At 36.9% G+C, this 25,396-nt stretch overlaps 2 protein-coding genes across 3 annotated transcripts in view; one reads left to right on the top strand and one right to left on the bottom strand.

Moving 5' to 3' along the window:
- The window catches only part of pdzrn3a (PDZ domain containing RING finger 3a), a 43,640-nt gene extending 33,251 nt beyond the window's left edge, over nt 1–10,389 (top strand). Inside the window, exons 4-10 of one of the 2 annotated variants that reach the window (XM_051880715.1) lie at nt 6,916–7,172; nt 7,309–7,399; nt 7,663–7,758; nt 7,930–7,992; nt 8,079–8,132; nt 8,410–8,490; nt 8,642–10,389. In XM_051880715.1, the coding sequence (XP_051736675.1) occupies nt 6,916–7,172; nt 7,309–7,399; nt 7,663–7,758; nt 7,930–7,992; nt 8,079–8,132; nt 8,410–8,490; nt 8,642–10,126 (2,127 nt within the window). In that variant the 3' untranslated portion in view covers nt 10,127–10,389. Of the gene's footprint in view, nt 1–6,915; nt 7,173–7,308; nt 7,400–7,662; nt 7,759–7,929; nt 7,993–8,078; nt 8,181–8,409; nt 8,491–8,641 lie in introns of both variants that reach the window. The other variant, XM_051880714.1, reaches the window with a different exon arrangement.
- A 207-nt stretch (nt 10,390–10,596) lies between these two features.
- ppp4r2a (protein phosphatase 4, regulatory subunit 2a) lies at nt 10,597–24,737 on the bottom strand. Its single transcript, XM_051880723.1, has 9 exons — nt 24,560–24,737; nt 23,866–23,947; nt 22,061–22,231; nt 20,971–21,064; nt 20,817–20,854; nt 20,621–20,695; nt 20,326–20,463; nt 16,383–16,675; nt 10,597–12,091 (listed from the first exon to the last, which is right to left on the bottom strand). The coding sequence occupies exons 1-9, from the start codon at nt 24,591–24,593 to the stop codon at nt 11,751–11,753; spliced, it is 1,266 nt and encodes a 421-aa protein (XP_051736683.1). The 5' UTR covers nt 24,594–24,737; the 3' UTR covers nt 10,597–11,750.
- Nucleotides 24,738–25,396: the final 659 nt, after the last annotated feature.

The raw sequence follows: 25,396 nt of genomic DNA, 5'->3' as shown, positions 1-25,396 counted from the left end.
TTGTGGAGTTGATTCAACTCATTGACTAGCATGTGCCGCCATGTTAATCTTTTGTGCAAATCCTGTGTTGAATTGACCCTCGTTTGTGAAGCAGTCCGGCGTAAAATGACGGCATGGTAACGACACTCTACTACAACAATTCTTCCTCTTCTCTAAAGCAGCTCAACATGGCCTCACCCCCTTTGTTGCGTGTTCCCCAGGGGCGGGTTTAATGTAAATTTATGTAAAAAGAAGAAGCTCATTGTAGTCCCTACCAGCCGTTTGTTGTAGTTCTTAAAAAGTGATTTTTGTAAAAGAAAATATCTCCCTTTGCATTAAACTTTGAGTGTTGTAACTTTGCAGATGTTGTTTATGCTCAAACAGCAACATTGCACGCTAACTAAAGTTAAAAAAGTGAAATAATAATCAAGGGCACCTTTAAGTAAAGTGTTACCCAAAATGATAAATGCAAGTAATATATATATATATATATAGTGCTCAGCGTAAATGAGTACACCCCTTTTGAAAAGTAACATTTTAAACAATATCTCAATGAACACAAAAACAATTACTAAAATGTTGACAAAGTTTAATATAACATCTGTTTAGCTTATAACATGAAAGTAAGGTTAATAGTATAACTTAGATTACACATTTTTCAGTTTTACTCAAATTAGGGTGATGCCAAAATTAGTGCACCCCACAACAAAAACTACTACATCTAGTAGTTTGTATGGCCTCCATGATTTTTAATGACAGCACCAAGTCTTCTAGGCATGGAATGAACAAGTTGGCGACATTTTGCAACATCTATCTTTTTCCATTCTTCAAGAATAACCTCTTTTAGAGACTGGATGCTGGATGGAGAGTGATGCTCAACTTGTCTCTTCAGAATTCCCCATAGGTGTTTGATTGGGTTCAGATCAGAAGCCACTGAATCACTTTCACCCTGTTCTTCTTCAGAAATCCAGCAGTGGCCTTAGATGTGTGTTTAGGATCATTGTCATGTTGGAAAATTGCATGACGACCAAGGGCACGGAGTGATAGTAGAATCTTCTCTTTCAGTATAGAGCAGTACATCTGTGAATTCATGATGCCATCAATGAAATGCAGCTCCCCGACACCAGCAGCACTCATGCAGCCCCACACAAGGACACTGCCACCACCATGTTTCACTGTAGGCACCATGCATTATTCTTTGTATTCCTCACCATACAGTTTTGAAGCCATCAGTTCCAAAAACATTTATCTTGGTCTCATCACTCCAGAGTATAGAGTCCCAGTAGTCTTCATCTTTGTCAGCATGGGCCCTGGCAAACTCTAGGCAGGCTTTTTTGTGCCTGGGCTTTAGGAGAGGCTTCTTTCGTGGACAGCACCCATGCATGCCATTCCTCTGCAGTGTACGCCATATTGTGTCATGGGAAATAGTCACCCTAGTTTGGCTTTCTACTTCTTTAGATAACTGCAGTGAACTTGCATGCAGATTTTCTTCAACCCTTCTCATCAGAAGATGCTCCTGTCGAGGTGTTAACCTCCGTGGACGACCTGGACGTCTCTGTGAGATGGCTGCAGTCCCATCTTTTTTAAATTTTTGTACCACTTTTGCTACAATATTCTGACTGATAAGTAAAGCTTTGCTGATCTTCTTGTAGACTTCACCTTTCTGGTGTAAAGAAATGATTTTCTTTCTCAGGTGACATCTCTTGTGACATTTCTTTTGCATGTGGTGCCATTGCTGACAGCATGAAATGGGAAGGGGTTTTAACACCCTTTTATAGTCAGCTGTCTGCTGGACACCTGTGTAATGAATAATTAGACTCACCTGTGGTTGAATTCTTGTTAAATTAGACATTTGTAGTCTAAAATTTAGCTTTGCTCCAGAGACTTTCAGTGGGGTGTACTCATTTTTGCATCACCCTAATTTGAGTAAAACTGAAAATTTTGTTCTCTAAGTTATATTATTAACCTTACTTTCATGTTATAAGTTAAACAAATGTTATATTAAACTTAGTCTCGTCAACATTTTGGAAATTGTTTTTGTGTTCATTGTTTAAAATGTTACTTTTCAAAGGGGGTGTACTCATTTACACTGAGCACTGTAGATATATATATATATATATATGTGTGTGTGTGTGTATGTGTGCGCTAGGGCTGCAGCTCATTGAAATTCATTACAAAAATAAACCTTTTATGCGTCTATTTTTCTGTGCACACAATGTATTGCATACATTTGCATTTTTGGTTTATAGCCCCTTGATTTAAACATTGTGAATTGAACAGGATACAGAATGTAATGCTTTTCAATAAAATGTTGGAAGCAAAGTTTAAAATAAAGTTTGAGTTTGATTAATTCATTAATAATAATAAAGAAGATCAACAGTTTAATTAGTTATCAAACTGCAACTCTGCATACAGAATGTGCTTTACTGCAACTTTAAAAGTCAGGCAAAGGGTGTCTCGTTGAATTAAACTCAAGTATATTCAGTGAATTTTCTGCCCTGTGTGCCAAAATGCATAAGAGAAACAGTGTGAGTGAGTGAATTTAAAGTAGTTTGTCAGCTCACACATGAATGGGCACACCTGACAAAGTTCCCATGTGTGTTATTGCCACTGCAAGATTCCAGAACAGACAGCAGATTGAGCTGAGGTCCCTGAGGACATTAGCTTTGAGATTTGAGTCTTACAGCGCTTTGATAAATGAAGTTCTCTCCCATTAGCTATCTGGCACATAGCCATTTCCTTGTGCGATTCAAAAGCTTTTACACACCCTGTTGGACCTCAATCAATGAATGAAATCTCACTAACTGTGTGATAATGTTAAAACCGAGCTTCCGGACATAAATATCTCGGTGTATTGCCCTTGCACAGACAGGACTGACTTTGCAATGTTTAGCCAAATGAACTGTTTTAGGTGAAGAAGTCAGTGTTTCATATGACATTTGTCCTGAGTCTTTCGTTCTTGGTCACCAAATCATTAACTTGCATCTTGCAGGTTGTTTGCAACACTAACAACCTTACAGTGTCTATGGGCCTCATTTATAAAGCGTGCGTATGCACAGATTTGATCTTAGAGTGAGAGTTAAATCCACGCCAACGCTCATATTTATAAAAACGGTCTTTGACGTGGGAAAGTGCTTAGAGCCACGTCATGGTCTGAGCAGACATACGCACTTTTCCTGGTCAGATTACTGCAGGTTTTTGAAATCTAAGCTATTCTTGCAGCTCGCTAAGGATTTGGACAATGACTGGTGATCTGTTATGTAAATGACATTAATTAGGTGTTGTTTACAATGCGGAGAACTGAAAACATTTAGCTGCGCGCAAGTTCAAGATCATTTGCGATTTATAGATTTCACATCTGAAAAAGAGGCATACGCTTGTTTTCTGTGTGTACGTTCATTCTATTAATCACATGTTCGCACATCGGAGAAATGATCGTAAGATCAAATTTAGGATGGTTTCTGCACAACATTTTATAAATGAGGCCCTATATGCTTTCCTCGTTCCAGTCAGCTAGTTCAGTAATTTCAAAATAAATATTTGTATGCCTACACAAAGTTTCAGCTTAAAAGTGTCTGCTTAAGTGTCAACTTAAAGTAAGTGTTTGTGCTGCCTTAAAATTTAAAGTTTAGTCAACTGAAATATCCAAGTTGTCACTTAGTACAACTTCACATTGCAAGTTGACTAAACTTAAAATTTTAAGGCAGCACAAACACTTACTTTAAGTTGAAACATTTTTTTTTTTTTTTTTATGATTAAATTAATTAATGGAGTTGAATGGGCAGTATTAGACCAGCTTTGTCTTTCTGTACCATACTCCTGCTTATATACAAGTATGTAAATAAAGTATATAAGTATACTTCAAGTTCTTTAATACTTAAGTAAAGTTCAAGTTTATTTTTTACTTAGTAGTAAGTATACTCATATCAATGTACTAGAAGTATACTTGTAAGTGTACTATTTCAGTACCTCTTGGGACTAAATTGGCCCACTTTTTAGAGTTTAAAAGTACACTTTTAAGTATACTTTAAGTGTAACATTAGTAAACTTTGAGTACTCAACTAGTTTACAAGCACATTTTTGTTTGTACTGCAACTATACTACAAGTGATCTTATACTGATAGTTTACTAGTTAAATACAGCACATTTTTTAGTTTATGAAAGTTTAGTAGTTTTACACTGCATGTATCCTTGTAACTTTTCTTTAACTTAACATTATATTATAGTTTACAATTTGTATATTGTTTTTGCACTTTAAGTATACTACTATGTTCTTATTACGGTACTACTTTTTATACTTGAAATATACCTTTAACTGCACTTTAACTCCTTCCCCGCCAGCTTATTCTGAAATTTCAATGGCAGGAAAAGAGAAAGTAGATTTGAAGTAAATTCCTATGTACAATACCAGTGGACTAGCCTATAAAAATTCAGATACTCAGAATTAGGAACATATCATGCAAGTTTATAAGACAGTATGTAAAACTATGTGGAAAACAAAAAAGTATAGTCTACTCAAGAGTAAACAACTAAAAGCCAAGTATACTTAGAATACTTGGCTATACTTAAGTGTAATTTTAAGTATATACCTGAGAAGTACATACAAATTAGACTGAAAGTATACTTTCTTATTTTTAGTTTAAATGAAGTTTAATAGCACACTTGAATAAACTTCTTTTTTGCAAGGGTTGTTTATAATTTTTATATACAGAGGTTTTATAGTATACAAAAAAATAAATAAATAAATAAAATAGTGTCATACATCAGACCTCATGTTTGAAATGTCCCACTTGCTTTACATTACTTGGAATGTTGAATCCTCCCTCAGACAAGTTTTTGGATTTTGTCCTCACGTCTGGTTTTAAGGTTAATGTACAGCCACACATGGCACTCAAGTTCAGTATACAGGTGCTGGTCATATAATTAGAATATCATCAAAAAGTTGATTTATTTCACTAATTCCATTCAAAAAGTGAAACTTGTATATTATTTTCATTCATTACACACAGACTGATATATTTCAAATGTTTATTTCTTTTAATTTTGATGATTATAACTGACAACTAAGGAAAATCCCAAATTCAGCATCTCAGAAAATTAGAATATTACTTAAGACCAACACAAAGAAAGGATTTTTAGAAATCTTGGCCAACTGAAAAGTATGAACATGAAAAGTATGAGCATGTACAGCACTCAATACTTAGTTGGGGCTCCTTTTGCCTGAATTACTGCAGCGTGGTATGGCGTCGATCAGTCTGTGGCACTGCTCAGGTGTTATAAGAGCCCAGGTTGCTCTGATAGTGGCCTTCAGCTCTTCTGCATTGTTGGGTCTGGCATATTGCATCTTCCTCTTCACAATACCCCATAGATTTTCTATGGGGTTAAGGTCAGGCGAGTTTGCTGGCCAATTAAGAACAGGGATACCATGGTCCTTAAACCAGGTACTGGTAGCTTTGGCACTGTGTGCAGGTGCCAAGTCCTGTTGGAAAATGAAATCTGCATCTCCATAAAGTTGGTCAGCAGCAGGAAGCATGAAGTGCTCTAAAACTTCCTGGTATACAGCTGCGTTGACCTTGGACCTCAGAAAACACAGTGGACCAACACCAGCAGATGACATGGCACCCCAAACCATCACTGACTGTGGAAACTTTACACTGGACCTCAAGCAACGTGGATTGTGTGCCACTCCTCGTTTCCTTCAGACTCTGGGACCCTGATTTCCAAAGGAAATGCAAAATTTACTTTCATCAGAGAACATAACTGTGGACCACTCAGCAGCAGTCCAGTCCTTTTTGTCTTTAGCCCAGGCGAGACGCTTCTGACGCTGTCTGTTGTTCAAGAGTGGCTTGACACAAGGAATGTGACAGCTGAAACCCATGTCTTGCATACGTCTGTGCGTAGTGGTTCTTGAAGCACTGACTCCAGCTGCAGTCCACTCTTTGTGAATCTCCCCCACATTTTTGAATGGGTTTTGTTTCACAATCCTCTCCAGGGTGCGGTTATCCCTATTGCTTGTACGCTTTTTTCTACCAAATTTTTTCCTTCCCTTCGCCTCTCTATTAATGTACTTGGACACAGAGCTCTGTGAACAGCCAGCCTCTTTTGCAATGACCTTTTGTGTCTTGCCCTCCTTGTGCAAGGTGTCAATGGTCGTCTTTTGGACAACTGTCAAGTCAGCAGTCTTCCCCATGATTGTGTAGCCTACGGAACTAGACTGAGAGACCATTTAAAGGCCTTTGCAGGTGTTTTGAGTTAATTAGCTGATTAGAGTGTGGCACCAGGTGTCTTCAATATTGAACCTTTTCACAATATTCTAATTTTCTGAGATACTGAATTTGGGATTTTCCTTAGTTGTCAGTTATAATCATCAAAATTAAAAGAAATAAACATTTAAAACATATCAGTCTGTGTGTAATGAATGAATATAATATACAAGTTTCACTTTTTGAATGGAATTAGTGAAATAAACTTTTTGATGATATTCTAATTATATGGCCAGCACCTGTATATTCTAAAGTTGGGATGACAATGCATACAAGTGCAGTGCATAAGAATAAAATAGTTTTTAAAGTGATATTTTAAGTGTATTCAAAATATGAAATGTTTAGCATTTGATCTGCTTTTGTACAGCATCTCAACTGGTGGAGCGTGGCACAGGCCATGCCAAGGTCATTGGTTCGAATCCTAGGGAAAACTCATATCCTATATATGCTTTGGATTCAATTTATTTACACATAGACATAAACTGACACAAAATAAGGTTCAGTATCACTAATATGGTTCCAAAAAATACTACTGGAAATAAAAGCTAATGTGGACTTTTTACATGACCTGCCAAGGTTATAAACGAGCATCCTGTACTTTACATTATTATTCTGAAAACTACGTTCCACACATCTCACCTTTTTTCATTTAAACTTCCTCTTTTTTACGTAGGTAAACGGAAGGAGCCTTTCCGTAGCTACCCATGACCAAGCTGTAGAGGCCTTCCAAACTGCAAAAGACCCCATTGAGGTTGAGGTACTGCGCAGGGCGGTGCACAAGACTCATGAACCAGCCCGAGGAGTGAACAACAGTACTCAGACCAACATTACACTGAAATATTTGAAACATATCGAGACTACGGCCAAGTTACCGTCACCTCCGGGACCACTGTGTATGGCTATGCTGGATAGCTTCAATTCATCCTCACAGTAAGTGCTACTCAGCGTCAAGCATTTCTTTGACCAGCTTTATCACAACAGTGAAACTTGAGAGCAATTTTCATATTAAAATCAGATTTGCCGTGAATGAGGCTTCAGTTAATGTTAATTTTTCATTATACTGAAGGTGTCAAATGGCAAGACATGACTCCCCTTACCCCACAGACTTCGATGATGGCGTACAGAAAGACATTGAGAGTAGAGGACTGGAATATGAGGTATTGCGCTGGCCTAGACTGTATTCACTCACTGCACTGAGCGATGCATGTTTAAATCATGTTTAATCTCTGTGTCTCCTGAGGTCATTTTAATTTCATATACTTTCTAATATTTTCCCAAGACCTCTATAACTGCATATGGATTTACTAAGCAAATTAATCATTATCTACATTAAACTCTGACATACTTTGCTTTTGTTTTATGTTAACAATAACTAAAATGCAAAATCTTTGTCATCAAAATCAATTATTTGTTTTAATAGGAGGTGGATCTGCAGAGGAAAACTACTCAGGATAAGCTTGGCCTGATGTTATGTTACAAGACTGACGATGAGGCCACTGCCATTTATATTAGTGAGGTAGAGTTCTTAAATAGGAATTTCTCTGAACAGTAACTGATCAGGCAATTTTTGCATCAATGTCAAATTACACCACTGATTTAGTATGCAGTATATATTTACCAGACTTGCTCAGTGAAGCTTTATGTATTCCAATGTTAAGGCTAAATACACTGTTCTTACCATGCTTAGATTGATCCAGAAGGAATTGCAGCAAAGGATGGCAGAGTCCAGGAAGGAGACCAGATTATCCAGGTAGAATTTTTTCCATAGTTTTGTGTTTGTTTGTTGGAATATTTTGACCAAAACTTAAAATTTATTGTACTTTTCATATGTTGAAGATCAATGGAGTGGACATCCAAAGCCATGAGGAGGCAGTGACACTTCTGACCAAGGTGGAGAGTAAGAATGTGACCCTCCTAGTGGCTCGACCAGAAAGTCAGGTCTGCTAACTGTCAATTCTTGCTCCTGGAGGGCCACTGTCCTGCAAAGTTTAGCTCCAACTCCAATTAAACACACCAGAATCAGCTAATCAAGGTCTTACTAGGAACTTCCAGTTAGGTGTTTTGAGGCAAGTTGGAGCTAAACACTGGACAGTGACCCTCCAGGAGCAGGTTTGGAGACCCTCGATTTAAGTAAAAGAATGACATTGCATTTCGGTTTGGGTTACAGGATATTGGCTGGTTGGAGGAGGATAGAAATAACTTGGCAGATGACTTGCACATGGGCATGCTGGAGCAACAGCATAACAAGGTCAGGAAGTTCTCTGCAAGTATGCTGCAGCAGATAAGTTAATGAGGGTCAAGTCAATAGTAAATTGCTTCCTTGATCCAATTAAAGGTGCTAACATCACTATTAAAGTGATTTGCAAGCCATTAAAATGTCTTCCCATTCACTTTAACAGAGCACACATGAAGAAGATGGAGGCACTACTGATACGGCAACCTTACCGTCCAACCATCACGAGAAAGACAGTGGCGTTGGCCGCACTGATGAAAGCACTCGTAATGATGAAAGCTCAGAGCAGGACATCTTGGGAGATGATCAGAATTCCCTTTGTGACACACTCCCAGAAAACCACAAGAAGTATAGTGAAGGCACTTTTGAAAGTGGGGACACTTTCAAAAGTGACTCCTTCCTTTCAGCTGACAATGGAGACAGTGGAAACTTCCTTTGTATACCTGGCACGGCATGTGAACATTTCCAGAAACAGCTTGAACTGAAATGCCTGGTCAATGGTAATGGTCTTGAGGGATTTCTGGAGCATGACGACGCACTATATGGAAAGACGGTTAGTGTAAACTGTGATGATCAGGAGGCTCAGATGCTTAATGAGGAGTTGCTGAACATTGAGCTGGAGTGCCTGAGTATCATACGAGCACACAGGCTTCAAACTGAGGGTGATGATCAGCAAGCCAAAAATTGCTGCACCAAGCACTTAACTGAGCAAATAAATACTGAAGTCCGTAAGGACCTCATCAATAACCAGGTGGACAACGAAGGCTCTACTAGTGCTTACAACACTGGAGAGAGCTGTTGGAGCTTACATCCTGTTCTGGAGTCAGATTCTCCTGACTCCCAAAGGATGGTTCCTGGAGACAAGAGTAAAAGTTCTCCCATGCATAGACGCAACTCAACAACAGCATGCTCCAAACATCACCTCTCTCCTATTCAGGAGATCAGCCCCACCAAGAGTTTACCTGGAGTTCCAGAGGTCACAAATCAGGGGAAAAGAAAGCAGAGTAAGAAAAGGAACCCAAGGAAGAGTCTTTTGACTTCCTTACATCATTCCTCATACAAGAACACCTACATCCCAGCCCATGCACAACATTACCAAAGCTACATGCAACTTATCCAGCAGAAGTCGTCTGTGGAGTATGTCCAGAGTCAAGTCAGCTTAGCCAGCCTGTGCAAGAACCCAGAAACCACTCCCACTAATGCCAGGCCCAAGATGGGGTGGAAGGTAAAGATCCGTAGCGATGGAACAAGGTATATCACCAAAAGGCCCATCAGGGACCAGCTGCTGAAGGAGCGTGCTTTGCGCATTCGGGAAGAACGCTGCAGCGCAACTACAGATGACGATGCAGCAAGTGAACTAAAGCTGGGTCGATACTGGAACAAGGAGGAGCGCAAACAGCATGCGGCACAAGCTAAGGAACGGCGGGAACTCATGAAGCAGTGCCACATGGAGAACAAGGGACAAACAGGAGCAATTAACAACAAGGAGGAACCTGATATTATCCAGCTGAGCCGTAAAAAGATGATGAAAAGGAGGAACAAGAGGATATTTGACAACTGGATGACCATTCAGGAGCTGCTGACACATGGCACAAAGTCCACAGATGGGACTAGACTGTATAATTCCTTTCTATCTGTGACTACAGTGTAAGGAATTTTTTGGTTTGGGGCACTTTACTAGTTTACTGTGTAAAATTGTGTGCAGGTTGGTGTGGGAAATCTTGCCTCATTTAAGGAGGTGGGTCATTTAGGGACTTATCTATAGCGATTTGTGTGACTCAACAGTTGGAGAACATAACAGTGATGATAAAACAAAGTACAGATTTCATATCTTAATACTTGAGGCAACACCAAAATTTCACATCAGTTTATAATATGAAATATTTTATTGAATGATCATAGGTTTCTAAGAACGGATCTATTTTGTGTAAAAATTCTAGCTCTTAATTGCAGTTACTGCCCATTACTCTCACATCACCCACTTATTAAATGTGATGGCTATCAGTTTTAGGTTTCACCTACCAAATATTGTAGTGCAAATGAATCGTGTCTATGACCTGATTATTCCAAAGAGTTTTATTCAGATAAAAGGTTAGAAATGCCTCAGATTAAGCATATCACTGCTTTTAACGTGAACTTTTATTGCTCTTCAGGAATACTGTTGAAAGCCCAAGCATTCAGTTCACATGGAGATCATACAATTTCACTTTTCACAAAAGCAGTGAACACTTATCATAATCTACAAAATCTAATTTAAAAATTCTACATATCAAAAAGGAGCTGTGGAAATAAGTATGGGTAGGACAGCCTGTATACATGTCTGTAGGAAGCATGTAAAGTACAGTTTAAGAGACGTGTTTGTTGACAGTGTTGCTCATTTAAACCTTCATACAACTGTTTGCCATTATTTGATGAAACAAAATGAAAAGATTATGACAAATAAGGATGGCTCAATAGTGGTTAAGCACATTATGTCGGTTGAAAAGACAGGCTCACTATATTAAGTTACACATTGCAACCAACAGCACTCGAATATTTAGTGCATGGAAAATCACATTAGTCCATTTTAGAATCTATTTACCAGCATCAGTGGATTAATACATTTCGGTGCTATGCTGGGAAGGCAGTTAAAATCAAAGGGTCTAAAAATAAAAGAAAAAGAATTAGCAGAGAAAGGGAATCTGTCTAATTCTGCTATTGAGCACTTCGTGCTACAAACCAGCAGATGAATACAGAAGGCAATTTGGGAGAAAATGGGTGTTCTCCTGGAATGTTTAGACACTGGTCTGCCGGTCAACGGGAATCCTGAGATCATTCGTTGACTAATCAAAACTAAAGGAAGTGCACATACACCCCTTACCCCTACAAACATATGCACACATTCACAAAAATTCAACCAAAGATTTGCCACATTTTCACTCTTAGTAGAGCAGGAGAGAGATTGATGCAAAATGAAGGGTATTTTCATGATTAGAACAGGATTACAGAAAACTGCCATGTACACAAGGCTCTCTTGTTATTCAATGGCAAATGCTCCACTAAACCACCAGAAAGATGAGCTTCCAGTTTTTGAAGTTGTTCTTCAGAGCAAAACCCATATTAAGTGAAGATGCCCTGAGAAGGGTCACAAGGAGATGTGTCACGAGAGGTCATTAGGGACGTCACCAGATGCCCTCCTCTCCTGGTCTATAAAGGATCTGCTAAACTTGCAGGATAAGTGATTTTTGGGGTGTTTGTACAGTAGAGTGTAAAAATCAACAACGTGGGGCCCCACTTCAGTCTTGCTCCATGGTGTCATCTGCAGTCTCTGAGCTGTCTGAACTGATTTCTGCAGTGGTACTGCCCTCTGCTGCCAGCTCTGTGGAACTGCTGGGACATGCAGATAGAGTCTCTGCACTGGACACTCCCTCGTCACTGCTGTTATTGCTGCTACTGCTGACGGGGTCATTTTTCTCCTCCGCTTCCTGAGCCTCGGCGCTCTCTTCCCTCTCCGGCTGCTGCTCCGATAGGTCCGATTCCCTGACGGTCGCCTGATTGTGGGAAGGGTCGGGTGAATCTTCCGAAGCAGACTTGTCAACCCCGTTTTCTACGACCTCTGACTGTGTACTAGAGGGTTCTGTAGAAAGAGGAGCAGAAAATGTCATGTATGCAAAGAGATGCTCAACAGCTGCTGATATGCAAAGATATAAAAATATTAGCACAGCAGTTACTCACATGAACAAGCTGGTTGAAATAAAACAAGAAAAATTAACATTAGTGACTTATTTTACACTGATTTTACCCAAATACGATGAATTTACACTGAACAATTAAGATTTGTAGCTTTTAAAAAAAAGTCTCATGCTCATGAAAGCTGCATTTATTTAAAAAAACCTAATATTTCACAGTATTACCATTTAAAATAACCGTTTTCTATTTTAATATATTTTAAAATGTAATTTATCCATTTGATGAAAATCTGAATATGTAGTATCATTACTCCAGTCTTAAGTGTCACATGATCCTTCAGAAATCATTCTAATATGATGCTTAATTATTGCTGCTCGATAATTAAAAATTGTTCTCATCAATGTTGACAACAGTTTTGCTGCTTAATATTTTGTGGAAACCGTAATACATTTTCACGATTCTTGATGAATAGAAACTTCAATGAACAGGACTTTATTTGAAATGGAAACTTTTGTAACATAATTGTCTTTACCTTCACATTTGATGCAACCTCATTATTCCCCCTCATTATTTAATCTTACATCAAACCTCTGAATGGTAGTCTATTACCATTTTCACAAAAATATGAAGCAGCATAACTGTTTTAAACATTGATAAGTAACGTTTCTTGAGCATCAGATACAAAAAAGTGAGATGTCTCACACAAAACACATTTTCCATTCCAATGCACTACTTTACTGAGGTGTATGACTGTTGTGCTTGCGTCGTGACTTTTGCAGCATCTCACGCATGACATAGGGTTCTAAAAACGTGGTGCTCAAGTTAAAAATCAGTTAAACTTTAAAAAAAAAAAAAAAAATCCAAAAAAAATCTCCAGACCTTGCGTTTTTTTTCCCCCATTCCACTGCCTGAGTTTCGTGTTTTTCAAAGCAAAAACGCATACTGTGTGAACGAGCCCTTCGATCTTCTTTTAACAAACTGCTGAGTGTTCCAAGAACCAAATATAAAACTAAAGGAGATAGAGCATTTGCAGTAAGGGCTCCAAAGTTATGGAACAGTTTGCCAGTGGATATTAGATCTGCTGAATGTGTGTCGGTTTTTAAATGTGTGTGCGCTTTGGGGTTTGATACTTTATATTTATATTAGTTTTATATATATATCAGTTTGCTTGTTCATGTATTGTGTACAGTGTTGGGTGTACCACATTACTGTAATTAAATTACTTATCCACTGAAAAAGTAAAGTAAGGGATTACTGTTCATTTTTAGATAATTTAATTAGTTACTTATAATGTACTTGCGTTACATACTGTAAATTAGTTCAACAGTTCTGTATAAATCAATATTGAATTTAAAATCTAAATGTGTCGTCTAAAGGTCTACATGCCTCTTTAAAATCGTTAGCTGTAGTGAGTTGCGCGTGAGTTCGCAACTTTGCACCAGTTGGCTGCGTAGTCGCGGTCTGAAGATGTCGGCAGAACCGAGTGGCTGTTTTACAGAATGGACATATTCCAATTAATTCACTTTCTTTGACACAGGTAGGCAAGAACATTACGGTAAAATGTAAGCTATATATGTCCTAGAAAAAAAAAAAAAAAAAAAAAAAAAACTGTGCGCGCTCTCTGAGAGACGGTCTTCAGTCAGTGCGCTCTCAGCCAAAGCGCACACACACATAGCCGCCTATCGCGAGTGTCAATTTTCACAGTTTATTACACATAAACGTTCAAATACACACACAGTTATGTCAAAATGCCCGTCTTGGCGTATATTCGCGTTGGTTATGTGAATGTGAACAGCATGTGTAACAGCATATTGTCTCCGTCCATTAGGTCTTAGTGACAGCAGCCTTTAAAACATGCTACTGTCTACTATTGGCTGTCTGTATTATAAATGATAATCAAACAACAAAAGAAAAGCTTTAATAAGGATTGTGTACTTTTGGTAATATCGGTACCGACTACTAGATTTTTGGTATAGTGACATCCCTATTTGTTACTAAAAAATGTTTAAGTATTATAAAAGTAAATAAAAGTATTATAGTATATGTTTTAATAAAGTTAAAATGTTTTAAAAAGCTATAAAAGGCTAAACTATTCTATGTTTGACTAAATTATTAAGAGTTTCCTTTCTATTGTCTATCCAGTCAAGGTTTATAGGGATTTTAAGAAGTAATTAGTAATAAGTTACTTAAGTAATTAAATTACTTTTCAGACAGAGTAATTAGAAAAGTATTTTAAATACAACATTGATGATGTAATTAGTAATTAATTACTTTTTTGAAGCAACTTACCCAACACTGATTGTGTATTTCTCTTCATGACTATTATTAGTGATTATGTTCTGATATTGTGTAAAGCACTGTGCATTGCGGCTTTAAAACTTTAAAATTTTACTTAAATCAGCATATTAGAATGATTTCTGAAGGATCATGTGTCACTGAAGACTGGAGTAATGATGCAGAAAATTAAACTTTGCCATCACAGTAATAAATTACATTTTAAAATATTTTGAAATAGAAAATGTTTTTAAAAATTTTAATTGTAATAATTTCACAATATGACTGTTTTTACTGTATGTTTTGATCAAATAACTGCAGCCTTGGTGGGCATGAGAAACCTTTCAAAAACATTAAAAATCATAATTATTCCAAACTGGTAGTGTATCTATGGTGATTTTCAGTCACCCAGGCCATCAAGGAATGTCAAGTAAAATAACACTTTACAATAAGGTCCATTAGTTAACATGAACTAATAATGAACTGCACTTATACAGCACTTATTAATCTTTGTTAATGTTAATTTCAACGTTTACTAATACATTAACTGTTAACAAGATTTTAATAATGCACTGTGAACTAACACGAACAAACAATGAACAACTGTTTCATTAACTAACGTTAACGGAGATTAGAAAATACAGTAACAAATGTGTTGCTAATGGTTAGTTCATGTTAGTTAATACATTAATGTTTAACGAATGAACCTTATTGTAAAGTGTTACCAATATATTCAATCAAAATCAATTCAAAATATATAAAACACGCTACAAGGCTCAAATGTCCTAAAAATCCAAATATGAACTTCTTTATAAAACTAAAATTTCACAAAAGTATATTAATAATCATTGTCAATAATCATAAAACATACAAAATTATGTCATATTCCCATAACTTTCATGTGCGTTACTTCTTAGTTTTAACGACCTTTCTAAGATTCTAAAATGTGTATAATAGTAATAATTAATAATGTGTCCAAACTTTGTACTGTTAGTGTATAATTGCAGAGCATCTCCATTTGTTGAAAGCATTCACAATCACCACTAAATCCAGCTGGCTTTATCAGTTATCAGATGGGGGGGCTTCCCTGCTTTTAGACCCCCATAGTAAAGAAAGACTAAATATATAGTCTGTATAAAGGTTTAAAAGCCTGCAATGACACTGATATATGCTTTAAGACATATTAAACGTCCAGTGTAAACACCACCAGACTGACAGGCAGAGGGGGACGAGTATGTTTTCTAAACGAGGCTGTGCACCAAACCTCCAAAATGGGATTTTGGGGTAGGGTTTATGTGAACTCCAGTAGTGTTAGCAAATAATCTAAGTAATCTGGTTTATTATGTGGAAGCCTATTATAGTATAATGGATTTTTCATTGCTGCTCATGTCTGCAGAAATTGCCTTCGCTGTGCATGTCAGGATTTAGTTTTTTCCTTTGCTAGCAAAAAACACAAGTGAAAAAGTGAACCAAATGGCACTTTCCATTTTTGGCATGTTTTCATGAACGGTTACCTAGCTACAGTGGTAAACAGCTGCTGCTAGAACTCATGTTGATAATACAAATGCACTGTGGATCTGAGCCAAATACGATATTAAATAGACCTCTGGGGAAATGAGACTCAGGTTTGGACCAAACAATCAAACCAAATTTGAAAACAGCTTAAGACAGTGTCATACGCTAATAATCCAACTGCAACATTAGCAAGCATTTGACCACCCTAGAAGCCACTCTAATGATTGGCAAAACACTTTCAATGAATGGAAAATTTCCAGATGCTTCAATTAAGCATAAAAATAAATAAATAAATAAATAAATAAATAAATTCTAACGGCGTAAAAGAAAAAAAAAAGAAAAAAAAAAATATTGACGCACATGTCTATGCGTGTATGCCAATGGTCTGCTGGTGTCTTCTTAGAGAAGTCAAAACACGGTTATGTTCTGAAACTGTAAAAAGGACATACCTTGGTCTTCAGCGATGGATTCGTCCGGTTTATTATCCTTCACCTCTGCAGTGACGTCTGATGAGGACTGCGGTAGATCCGATGAGCTCTCTGCTATTGATATGCAGGACAACTGCTTTTCATCTGGTTCTTTTTCCATTTCATCTTCATCATCATCATCCTCATCTTCCTCTTTGTCAAATTTGAGCCTCTTGGCTTCATGCATCTCAGCGTTCGTTGCATCCTCATCTTCACAGTGTTTACTCTTCACTGGACCAACGTGTGAACATTCTGCTTCTGATGCTGAAGACTCACTAAAAAAAAAAAAAAAAAAAAAAAAAAGGTTAAGACTCCAAATACACAGTTTTCACAGCTTTTATTCCGTAAGTTTACTGCCAAAGTCAAGCATTTATTGATATCAAAGGGTTCTTTTTTTTGTATTAAACCTAACAGATTTCAGCATTTTTTTTTTGGTGACATTTAAACTGTCTTGGAACTTTTTATTATGCCTTCATTTATTTTTTGTTATTTTCAAATGCTTTAAGTACAGATTTTGTTGTACCTTTGTTTAACCAGACTTAAATCTTAAACTATGAAAATCATAAAACTTACTGATAATCTAAACAAATAGTGAAATAAACCTTTTTAATATTAATTATGTGAAAATTATCAATTAAAATTAAAATAAAGTGACTGCACCCCAGTTGTGGTGTCAATAGTTGTTTTTTCTTCACCTCAAAAGTTATTATTAATTTTTTTTTTTTTTTATCAGATTAAAAAGATATATTACAATAATACATACTATTGCACTGTAAAAACAAATCAAGTATTTAATAATCATGATAATATATTATAATACAATATATGATATGAAAGTATTAATAGATTATATTAATGTAACAATTATTAGTTATTATATTAGTTATCGTTATTTTATTTTACAGAACAGCAGCACAATTACAATACTAACATTTATGGTTGTCTTAATTTCTTTGTTTACAAACATTAAACCACTGAGCTTTTATTTTGGCGTAAAACTGCAGGGAGACCTTATTTCTTTTTATTAACAAAAACAGATTTGTAAACGATTCTCATGACAAATGATTCAAACACAGCACTTGCAGAGTAGCATTTACTGTGCTGGGCTTTACTCTGAAACATGCAGTGCGTCAGACTATATATTTATGATTACATCACAAACATTGAGATTTGATAAATCGCATTAAGCGCTTTGAACCCATGCTAATAGTGTCCTGCAGATGGTGCCGCAAGCTTGTGCAGCGTTGTCAGGAGCAATCCGTGCATGAAATAAATGTATGAGAAAACGTAACATTTTGCAGTTTATTTAGTAATCGTTTAGGATGTAAATTGTTTAATTGTTTGCGATTTCAATCATCATACAGTAAACCAGCATTCCGCCCCACAAAACCATCACGTGGGTCATACTTTTCAGGGCGGGAAATATGGAAATCCATATAAACACGTCAATAAGAAAGGTAAATATCCTTTCAGTTAAACTGAATTTTTTTTTTTATTGTGTCACTTTCTGAAATTTTCAAATTATGCAAAAAGTTAGTATATAAAAAAATATTAAGAATTTAAGTATGTAAAACGATAGATGTGAAATTAGTAAAACAAAAAAACCCCCAGCATTCATTAAATCTTCCATATGGACTTTAAACAGTGGGGCTATAACAAGAGTGTCACATGCACACTAGTGATGCGTGGATCACGGTTATATCCGTAGACACTGCAGATAATCCCCGGGAAAACCAGGGAAAACCAATCAAGGAAAACATATGCCTAGAGCACCTCCTAGTGGTCATTATATAAAACACAAAGGAAAAAAACCTGCATGAGATATTGCTCAACTTAAAGGGATAGTTCACCCCAAAATGAAAATGATCCCATGATTTACTCACCCTCAAGCCATCCTAGGTGTATATGACTATCTTCTTTCAGACGAACATAATCGGAGATATATTTAAAAATATCCTGGCTCTTCCAAGCTTTATAATAGCAGTGAATGGTACTCTAGATTTTGAAGCCAAAAAAAAAAAAGTGCATCCATCCATTGTAAAAGTAATCCACACAGCTCTGGGGGGTTAATAAAGGCCCTCTGAAGCAAAACGATGGGTTTTTCTAAGAAAAATATCCATATTTAAAACTTTATAATCTAAAATAACTAGCTTCTGTCAGACGACTGCACGGTGTTTTGTTTTGCTCTATCCTCTGAACTTCCGCGTTCATCATTGCGTCAGGGGGTCACGGGTTACTCTTCTGCCGCAAATCGATGTGTGCGGTCGTCTGCCAGAACCTAGTTATTATATAGTTAACAAGAGTTTTAAACATGAATTTTTTACAAAAACCCATTGCTTCACTTCAGAAGGCCTTTATTAACCCCCCTGAGCAGTGTGGAGTACTTTAGCGATGGAAAGATGCACTTTTTTTTGCTTCAAAATCATGCCTCCCATTCACTGCCATTATGAAGTTTGGAAGAGCCAGGATATTTTTAAATATTTCTCCAATTGTATTTGTCTGAAAGAAGGTAGTCATCTAGGATGGCTTGAGGGTGAGTAAATCATGGGATAATTTTAATTTTTGGGCAAAATAAGACTTATTCTGATAAGAGTGTTTTCCAACATAATGAAGGAAATATTAATGTGTTTAAAGCTGAATTTTTCCATCAGGCACTAATTTGCAGACTCTCATTAAGCTACGCAGTTGTGGAGTCCAGTTGTTTAAGCAGCAATGGAGGCAAAACAGATCCGAGTGAAATTTCAAAAAGGGGAATTAAAAATAAAACATAAGGAAGGAAAGAAAAGTACAGTTTAGTGAAGTAGTTAACCAGGACCAATCAAGCGCTGGGTATTTCATATGTAACGGCTGTGAAGTGCTGAATATGACAAATTAATTAAGCCTATATCCAGCCTTTGTGTAATTTTGCCAAAGACAAACTTTTACTTTAAATAAACGTTCATTTAAAGGGTTAGTTCACCCAAAAATTCTGTCATTAATTACTCACCCTCATGTTGTTCCACACCCGTAAGTCCTTCGTACATCTTCAGAACACAAATTAAGATATTTTTGATGAAATCCGAGGGTATCTGATCCACACTTAAGCAGCAACATCACTGTACCTTTTGACATCCAGAAAGGTAATTGAAAACATGGTTAAAATAGTCCATGTGACTACAGTGGTTCAACCTTAATGTTATGAGTGAATACAAAACAAAAATAACGACTTTATTCAACAAATTGAACCTATGTCATATGTAGTGAACTCAGTGCAGGCTTCATTGTTTACGTCCGAATGCCGGCTCATTATAGGCCGGATCCTGTTTAAGCATCACATGCATGCGTTGTGCTGCTCACGTGTTCAGCTTCAGCCAATACAGAGTTGGCATTCAGATGTAAACAAGGAAGCCTGCACTGAGTTCACTACGTATGAAAACGGCTCAAATTGTTGAATAAAGTTCTTATTTTTCCTTTTGTTTTTGCGCACAAAAAGTATTCTCATCGCTTCATAACATTAAGGTTAAACCACTGCAGTCACGTTGACTATTTTAACCATGTTTTCATCTACCTTTCTGGGCGTCAAAAGGTGTGTGTGGATCAGATACCCTCAGATTTCACCAAAAATATCTTAATTTGTGTTCTGAAGGTGAACGAAGGTCTTACGTGTGTGGAACGACATGAGGGTGAGTAATTAATGACAGAATTTTCATTTTTGGATGAACTAACCCTTTAAAAGCATCCTACTTCAGTGTAATATGTTACCATATCATCACGCTTAACACTGAGAATTTGAATCATTGTGTGGGTCAGGTGCGGATATCTAAATCAGAGAAAATTATAGGTTTGTGTGAATGGCGGGTGGATGATTTATTTTTAACAGCAGATTCGGGTGACGTTAGAGCTGATCCGCGCAACTCTAATGCACACATTGGCATTTGGCACTTACTTCACTGTTCTCTCTGATTGCTCAGAGACCTGTTCTTTGCTTTCTGTGCTGTCAGGAAGGCCGTTGGTAGCTACACTGCTGGACAAGGAGAGTTTTGGTCTGTTCAGTGGCCTGGGTGTTCCTGGACCATTCACATTTCTATCACAAACAATCAAAGAAACATCAAACAGTAAAATTATGTTAATCTGCTAATCTCTCTTTACAGTGAGCACTAACATTTCAAATTGAATTGGTTTAGTGACCCATAAGGCAATTTTCAAAGTTTCCACAATGGTGGTTAAAGCGATAAACTCACCTATCTGGAAAAGCTGAAGTGTTGCCAGGGAACATGACACCATTCATTCTGTTCACACAACCTGACCCTTTTTTCCTTTAAAAATAAAAGATGCATAATGGTATTAAGGACAGCGGAACGGTTTTTCACTAAAAGATGACATTGAAAACTGCCCACTCACAAAACCGTAAAATAGAGCAGAAAGAGTTTAACTCACTCTGAGGTAGGATACACACAACTGACCACCATCACATTCTAGAAAAAAACAAAACACTTCTTTTTAACTGAGTAGAGAGTTTTAATCTGCCTTAATTATCAACTACAAATAATCTGTTCCCAAAGAATTGTTCATTTCCTTAAATGCATCATACCTTCTCCACACCCCTGAGGAACTTGTCTGTTCCTGTGTAGTTTCTTTTCGGCTCAGTAAGAAGCTCACAAAGACGCTGAATAGTGAAAGGAATCCTGAAGAAAAAAATCATTTTAATTTTAATATTTTCACAGAGGGACTAAACAACTAGGGGTGGGAATCACCAGAGGCCCCATGGTACAATATTATCATGATTCTTAAAGGGATAGTTCACCCAATAATGAAAATTGTCATAATTTACTCCCTCATGAGTTTCTTTCTTCTGCTGAACACAAAAGAAGATATTTTAAAGAATGTTGGTAACCAGACAGTTGACGGCACCCATTGACTTCCATAGTATTTTTTTTTTTCCTACTATGGAAGTCAATGGGTGCCGTCAACTGTCTGGTTACCAACATTCTTTAAAATATCTACTTTTGTGTTCAACAGAAGAAAAAAAAACTCATACAGGTTTGGAACATCTTGATGGTGTGTAAGTAATGACAAACTTTTCATTTTTGGGTGAACTATCCCTTTAAGCCACAACACAATATTGTGATTTTAAACATTTTGCGATATGCTGAGTATTGCAATAAAATGCATTGCGATTACCTTTTTTCAACTGCAAATGTCCCCGAAGGAAAACTTTGTCCATATACGTTTTTATCTAATAAGATAAAGTTCTCAGTCTGTTCATTTCACATCTTCATATCCATCTCCTTCGTTCAATATTTGTTTCCTCATATTTTAGACATATTTTAATAGAAATTACAGTTGTCAAATAATTGTTTTTGCACATTTCAAGCCAATGTATTTGTTTTTACAACTCATATTATGTGAGAATGCGCTTCCTTAACACACAGCTCACTGTGCGTGTCTGAGAGAGAAATTATTTACTCGTGCTGATTGTGAAATTACAGCTGAGAGAAAGAATAATCATTATTTCCCGCATTTATGCACAATAATCGCAATCCTGAGCTAAAATTCAGGCCCTGAATCAATTAATACTTGGCCTCCATGTATTAATAAAATAGCCCCACTCAAAATATCAAGATACTATGTTGCATCAATGTTTTTCCCTCTATAAAGAATTGTGGAATGTTGTCTCTTACCCGTTGTATCCGTTGACAATTTTGAGAATCCTCTGCTTCATCTCCTCAAAGGGAATGTACTCAACGTTTGGATTGGCAGGTCCCCGTTGCTCTGGACATGAGGCTTTAAAATCATCCATCACTTTCTCCAGTTTGAAGAGGAAGTAGTTTTTAAACTGAGACCATTGAATGCTGAGGAATGTTGTAAATGAATCAATAAAGATGATGAAATAGGCAATTCAATAAAGGGAATTAGAAACTTCTCTACTCTAACAACACACTCTGAATGGGTAAAATCGCATTTAAAGTCAGCATGAAAACAAAATTATGATCACCTTTTCCTCTCTATTGTGACACATATCCGAGTGAAACAGCTTCTCGAATGAGAAGAAACGTAAGGCGAGACTTGATTTTGTCCATCACGACTGGACTGTTGTTGTTTGCTAATTGCTGTGATCTCATGTGAATGACAGGTGTTGGAGGGGAGGGATTACTATCGTCCCGCCCTCACGCCGGTGCACACGGTATCAGAAGAGATGTCTTTGTCAGGGGGATGGGAAGATAATGCTTTAGATTAAAGATTTCAAGGGAACATTTTTATTATTATTATTATTATTTAAATAATGTGCATGGATAAGTCTTTTAAAATACTGCAATATTCCATAAAAAAATAAGAACTGTCAATTCTGATTTCCATGGTGAGTACATTTTCATTCAGTCCATATCACCCATCCCTACATGCAATACTATAAAATAGCTTCTCTTCCCTGCAAATGATGCCATGAAGTATGTGATTATTTAATTAAAATTCAAAACCAGAACGTCGGTATTAATTTTGGCATTCCTTTTAAGATGGAGACACCGCCCCAGAATGCAACGCGGTATGATGTAGCTTTACATTCTCTATTACAACTTCCATTTCATGCTGACTTTAAAATACTTGTGAATAAAGTAATATTATTTCTACAATAGCATAAACTAAAGTGCATTTAAAGGGTTAGTTCAACCAAAAATGAATTACTCACCCTCATGTCGTTCCAAACCTTTGATGTTGTTCCAGACCTTTGGTCATCTTCGGAACACAAATTAAGATATTTTTGATGAAATCCAAGATGTGTTTTTATCCTCAATAGAAAGCAACGTAATTACCACATTCAAGGTCCAAAAAGGTACTAAAGACATTGTTAAAATAGTTAACGTGACGACAGAGGTTTAACCTTAATGTTATGAAGCGACGAGAATACTTTTTGTGCGCAAAAACAAAATAAAAACAACTTTATTCAACAAATTTGTCTCTCCCGTCAATCACCTACGCTATTTTCGTTGCAGCGCTTCCAGGTTCTACGTCAGAATGCAGACTCAGTATTGGCAGCACGACGTATGCGTGTGATGCTGACGCAGGAGCTGGTCAATACTGAGCCTGTGTTTGGATGTAAACACAGAAGCGCTGCACTGCGTTCACTGCATAAGAGTCTGACAGGGTAGAGAAGAAATTGTTGAATAAAGTCATCATTTTTGTTTTGACGCACAAAAAGTATTCTCGTCGCTTCATAACGTTAAGGATGAACCACTGTAGTCATATGGACTATTTTAACAGTGTCTTTAATACCTTTCTGACCTTGATTGATGCTAATTATATTGCTTTCCATGAATGATAAAAAATAAAAAACTTTGGAATTCATCAAAAATATCTTAATTTATGTTTTAAAGATGAACAACGTTCTTACGGGTGTGGAACGACATGAGGGTGAGCAATTAATGAAATTCATTTTTTGGATGAACTAACCCTTTGACTCTGACACTGTCTGTGAGAGTGCTGGACTTACATGGTCTCCCCTGTTCTTGCAACATGCGATAGAAACTGGTCCAAAATCGGGCAGGTTTCTTTTTCTCCTTTCTTCTCGAAATCTACAGTAAACAACACAGTAAACAATCATGATTCATTAATGTCCTGTGGAATGTTTATTTTATTCCTTTGTGTTTATCAAAATTACTGACTTTTTTTTATTATTATTGTTATTGTCTGTCATTACTTGTAGTGTGAATTCATGCGGCAATTTTGTATGAAAAATGCCAATAAAGCACTTTAAAAATGACATTTCTGTTGCAGACTCCTCTACAAAGTTAAGTCATACGAATAAGCGCCCGACAAACTTTTCTGCTGACTGTGCAGCTAAGTTAATGCAAGTAAGAAGTTTCAGACCGTAGATAAACGACTAAACAAGTGTATTCTGTGCTCACACAGTAACAGCAGTGTAGCTTACAGCTAACCGGCTTTCTGTCTGTTCCCGGGTAGCAGAGGACTTTATCAACTTCCGACGCGGTACATCTACAAGATCAACTCAAACACATTTTCTGTGTATTGTTGAGAATTAATCTATATCGTTTATTAGTGGTATTTAATGCTTTTTCCGGCATGACCAGCACCTAGCATCGGCTGCTAGTTTGCTTTCCTAGCTTAGCTTACAAGCTAACGAATTTGCCAAACCTTTTCTGTTATTCATTATTTGTTAGCGGTACCTCTGAAGGCTCCCAGAAGTGTGTCGATTTCCATTGTGGAGGTATGTTTGCTACTCTCTGGTCTCTCTGAGTCCAGCTGGAGACAGAAAGATGGCAACAGCAACACGGAGAAAACAGCAGCAAATCTTTAATATGGCGCCGGTGACGTCACTACCTAACTGCTGCTGCTGAGCATGCGCCAGGTCTGGATGTTTATGAAAATTGTTCTGGCATTGAGGAGCAAGAAACAATCTTTTAAATAGTAAACTGTAACCCATATGTATCCGTCAACGTCAAATAAAAAATTGAAGGTAATATTACAAGTAGAACTTGTAACATTTATACTGTACATATATAGTTGGTGCTGATTTAGGCTGAGGCAGTGATTTCTCAGTCCAGAAAGTGCATAATAAAGCAGTTCTGGTTGGTTTTGGTCTGTTTTGTCTTGCCTGTGAGGTTGCACTTATCAATAGGTCTACACTGTAATGAAGAATATCATTGAAGATTAAAACAGCATAAGAATTTTGGATCTCAGAGCTTAATTATAGTCAAATGGGGAGCAGAGTGGTAAATATGAACATGTAATGTAGTGAAATGAAACAATGAATATGTCTGAATATATTTGCAAGAGACTGTAAATTAAAAGCTAACTAGAGGAAGGTAGTGTATGCACTATTAAAAAAGTAACTGTCCATTTACAACTTACAACTCTTACCTTTACAACCAACATTTCTCTTTTTAAAAGTGTACATAAAACATACGTAAAAACACATAAGCTATGGGCTGAAATGTCTTTAAACTTGTGTCTGCAAATGACGTCTGAATTCTCATAAAGTGCTACAGAGAGTGTGTGTGGAT

Source organism: Ctenopharyngodon idella, chromosome 22 (genome assembly GCF_019924925.1).
Source record: "Ctenopharyngodon idella isolate HZGC_01 chromosome 22, HZGC01, whole genome shotgun sequence".
Taxonomy (NCBI): domain Eukaryota; kingdom Metazoa; phylum Chordata; class Actinopteri; order Cypriniformes; family Xenocyprididae; genus Ctenopharyngodon; species Ctenopharyngodon idella.
Note: the sequence above shows the minus strand (reverse complement) of the source record. Positions and strands in the feature narration are given on the sequence as shown.

Bases quoted from the DNA above. Each gene is read 5' to 3' on its own strand.
- ppp4r2a (XM_051880723.1), bottom strand. From the start codon at position 24,593: ATGGAAATCGACACACTTCTGGGAGCCTTCAGAG. The intron at 23,948-24,559 runs GTACCGCTAACA...TGTTTACTGTAG, and splicing joins ACTTCTGGGAGCCTTCAGAG to ATTTCGAGAAGAAAGGAGAA. The intron at 20,855-20,970 runs GTATGATGCATT...GTTTTTTTCTAG, and splicing joins TCCTCAGGGGTGTGGAGAAG to AATGTGATGGTGGTCAGTTG.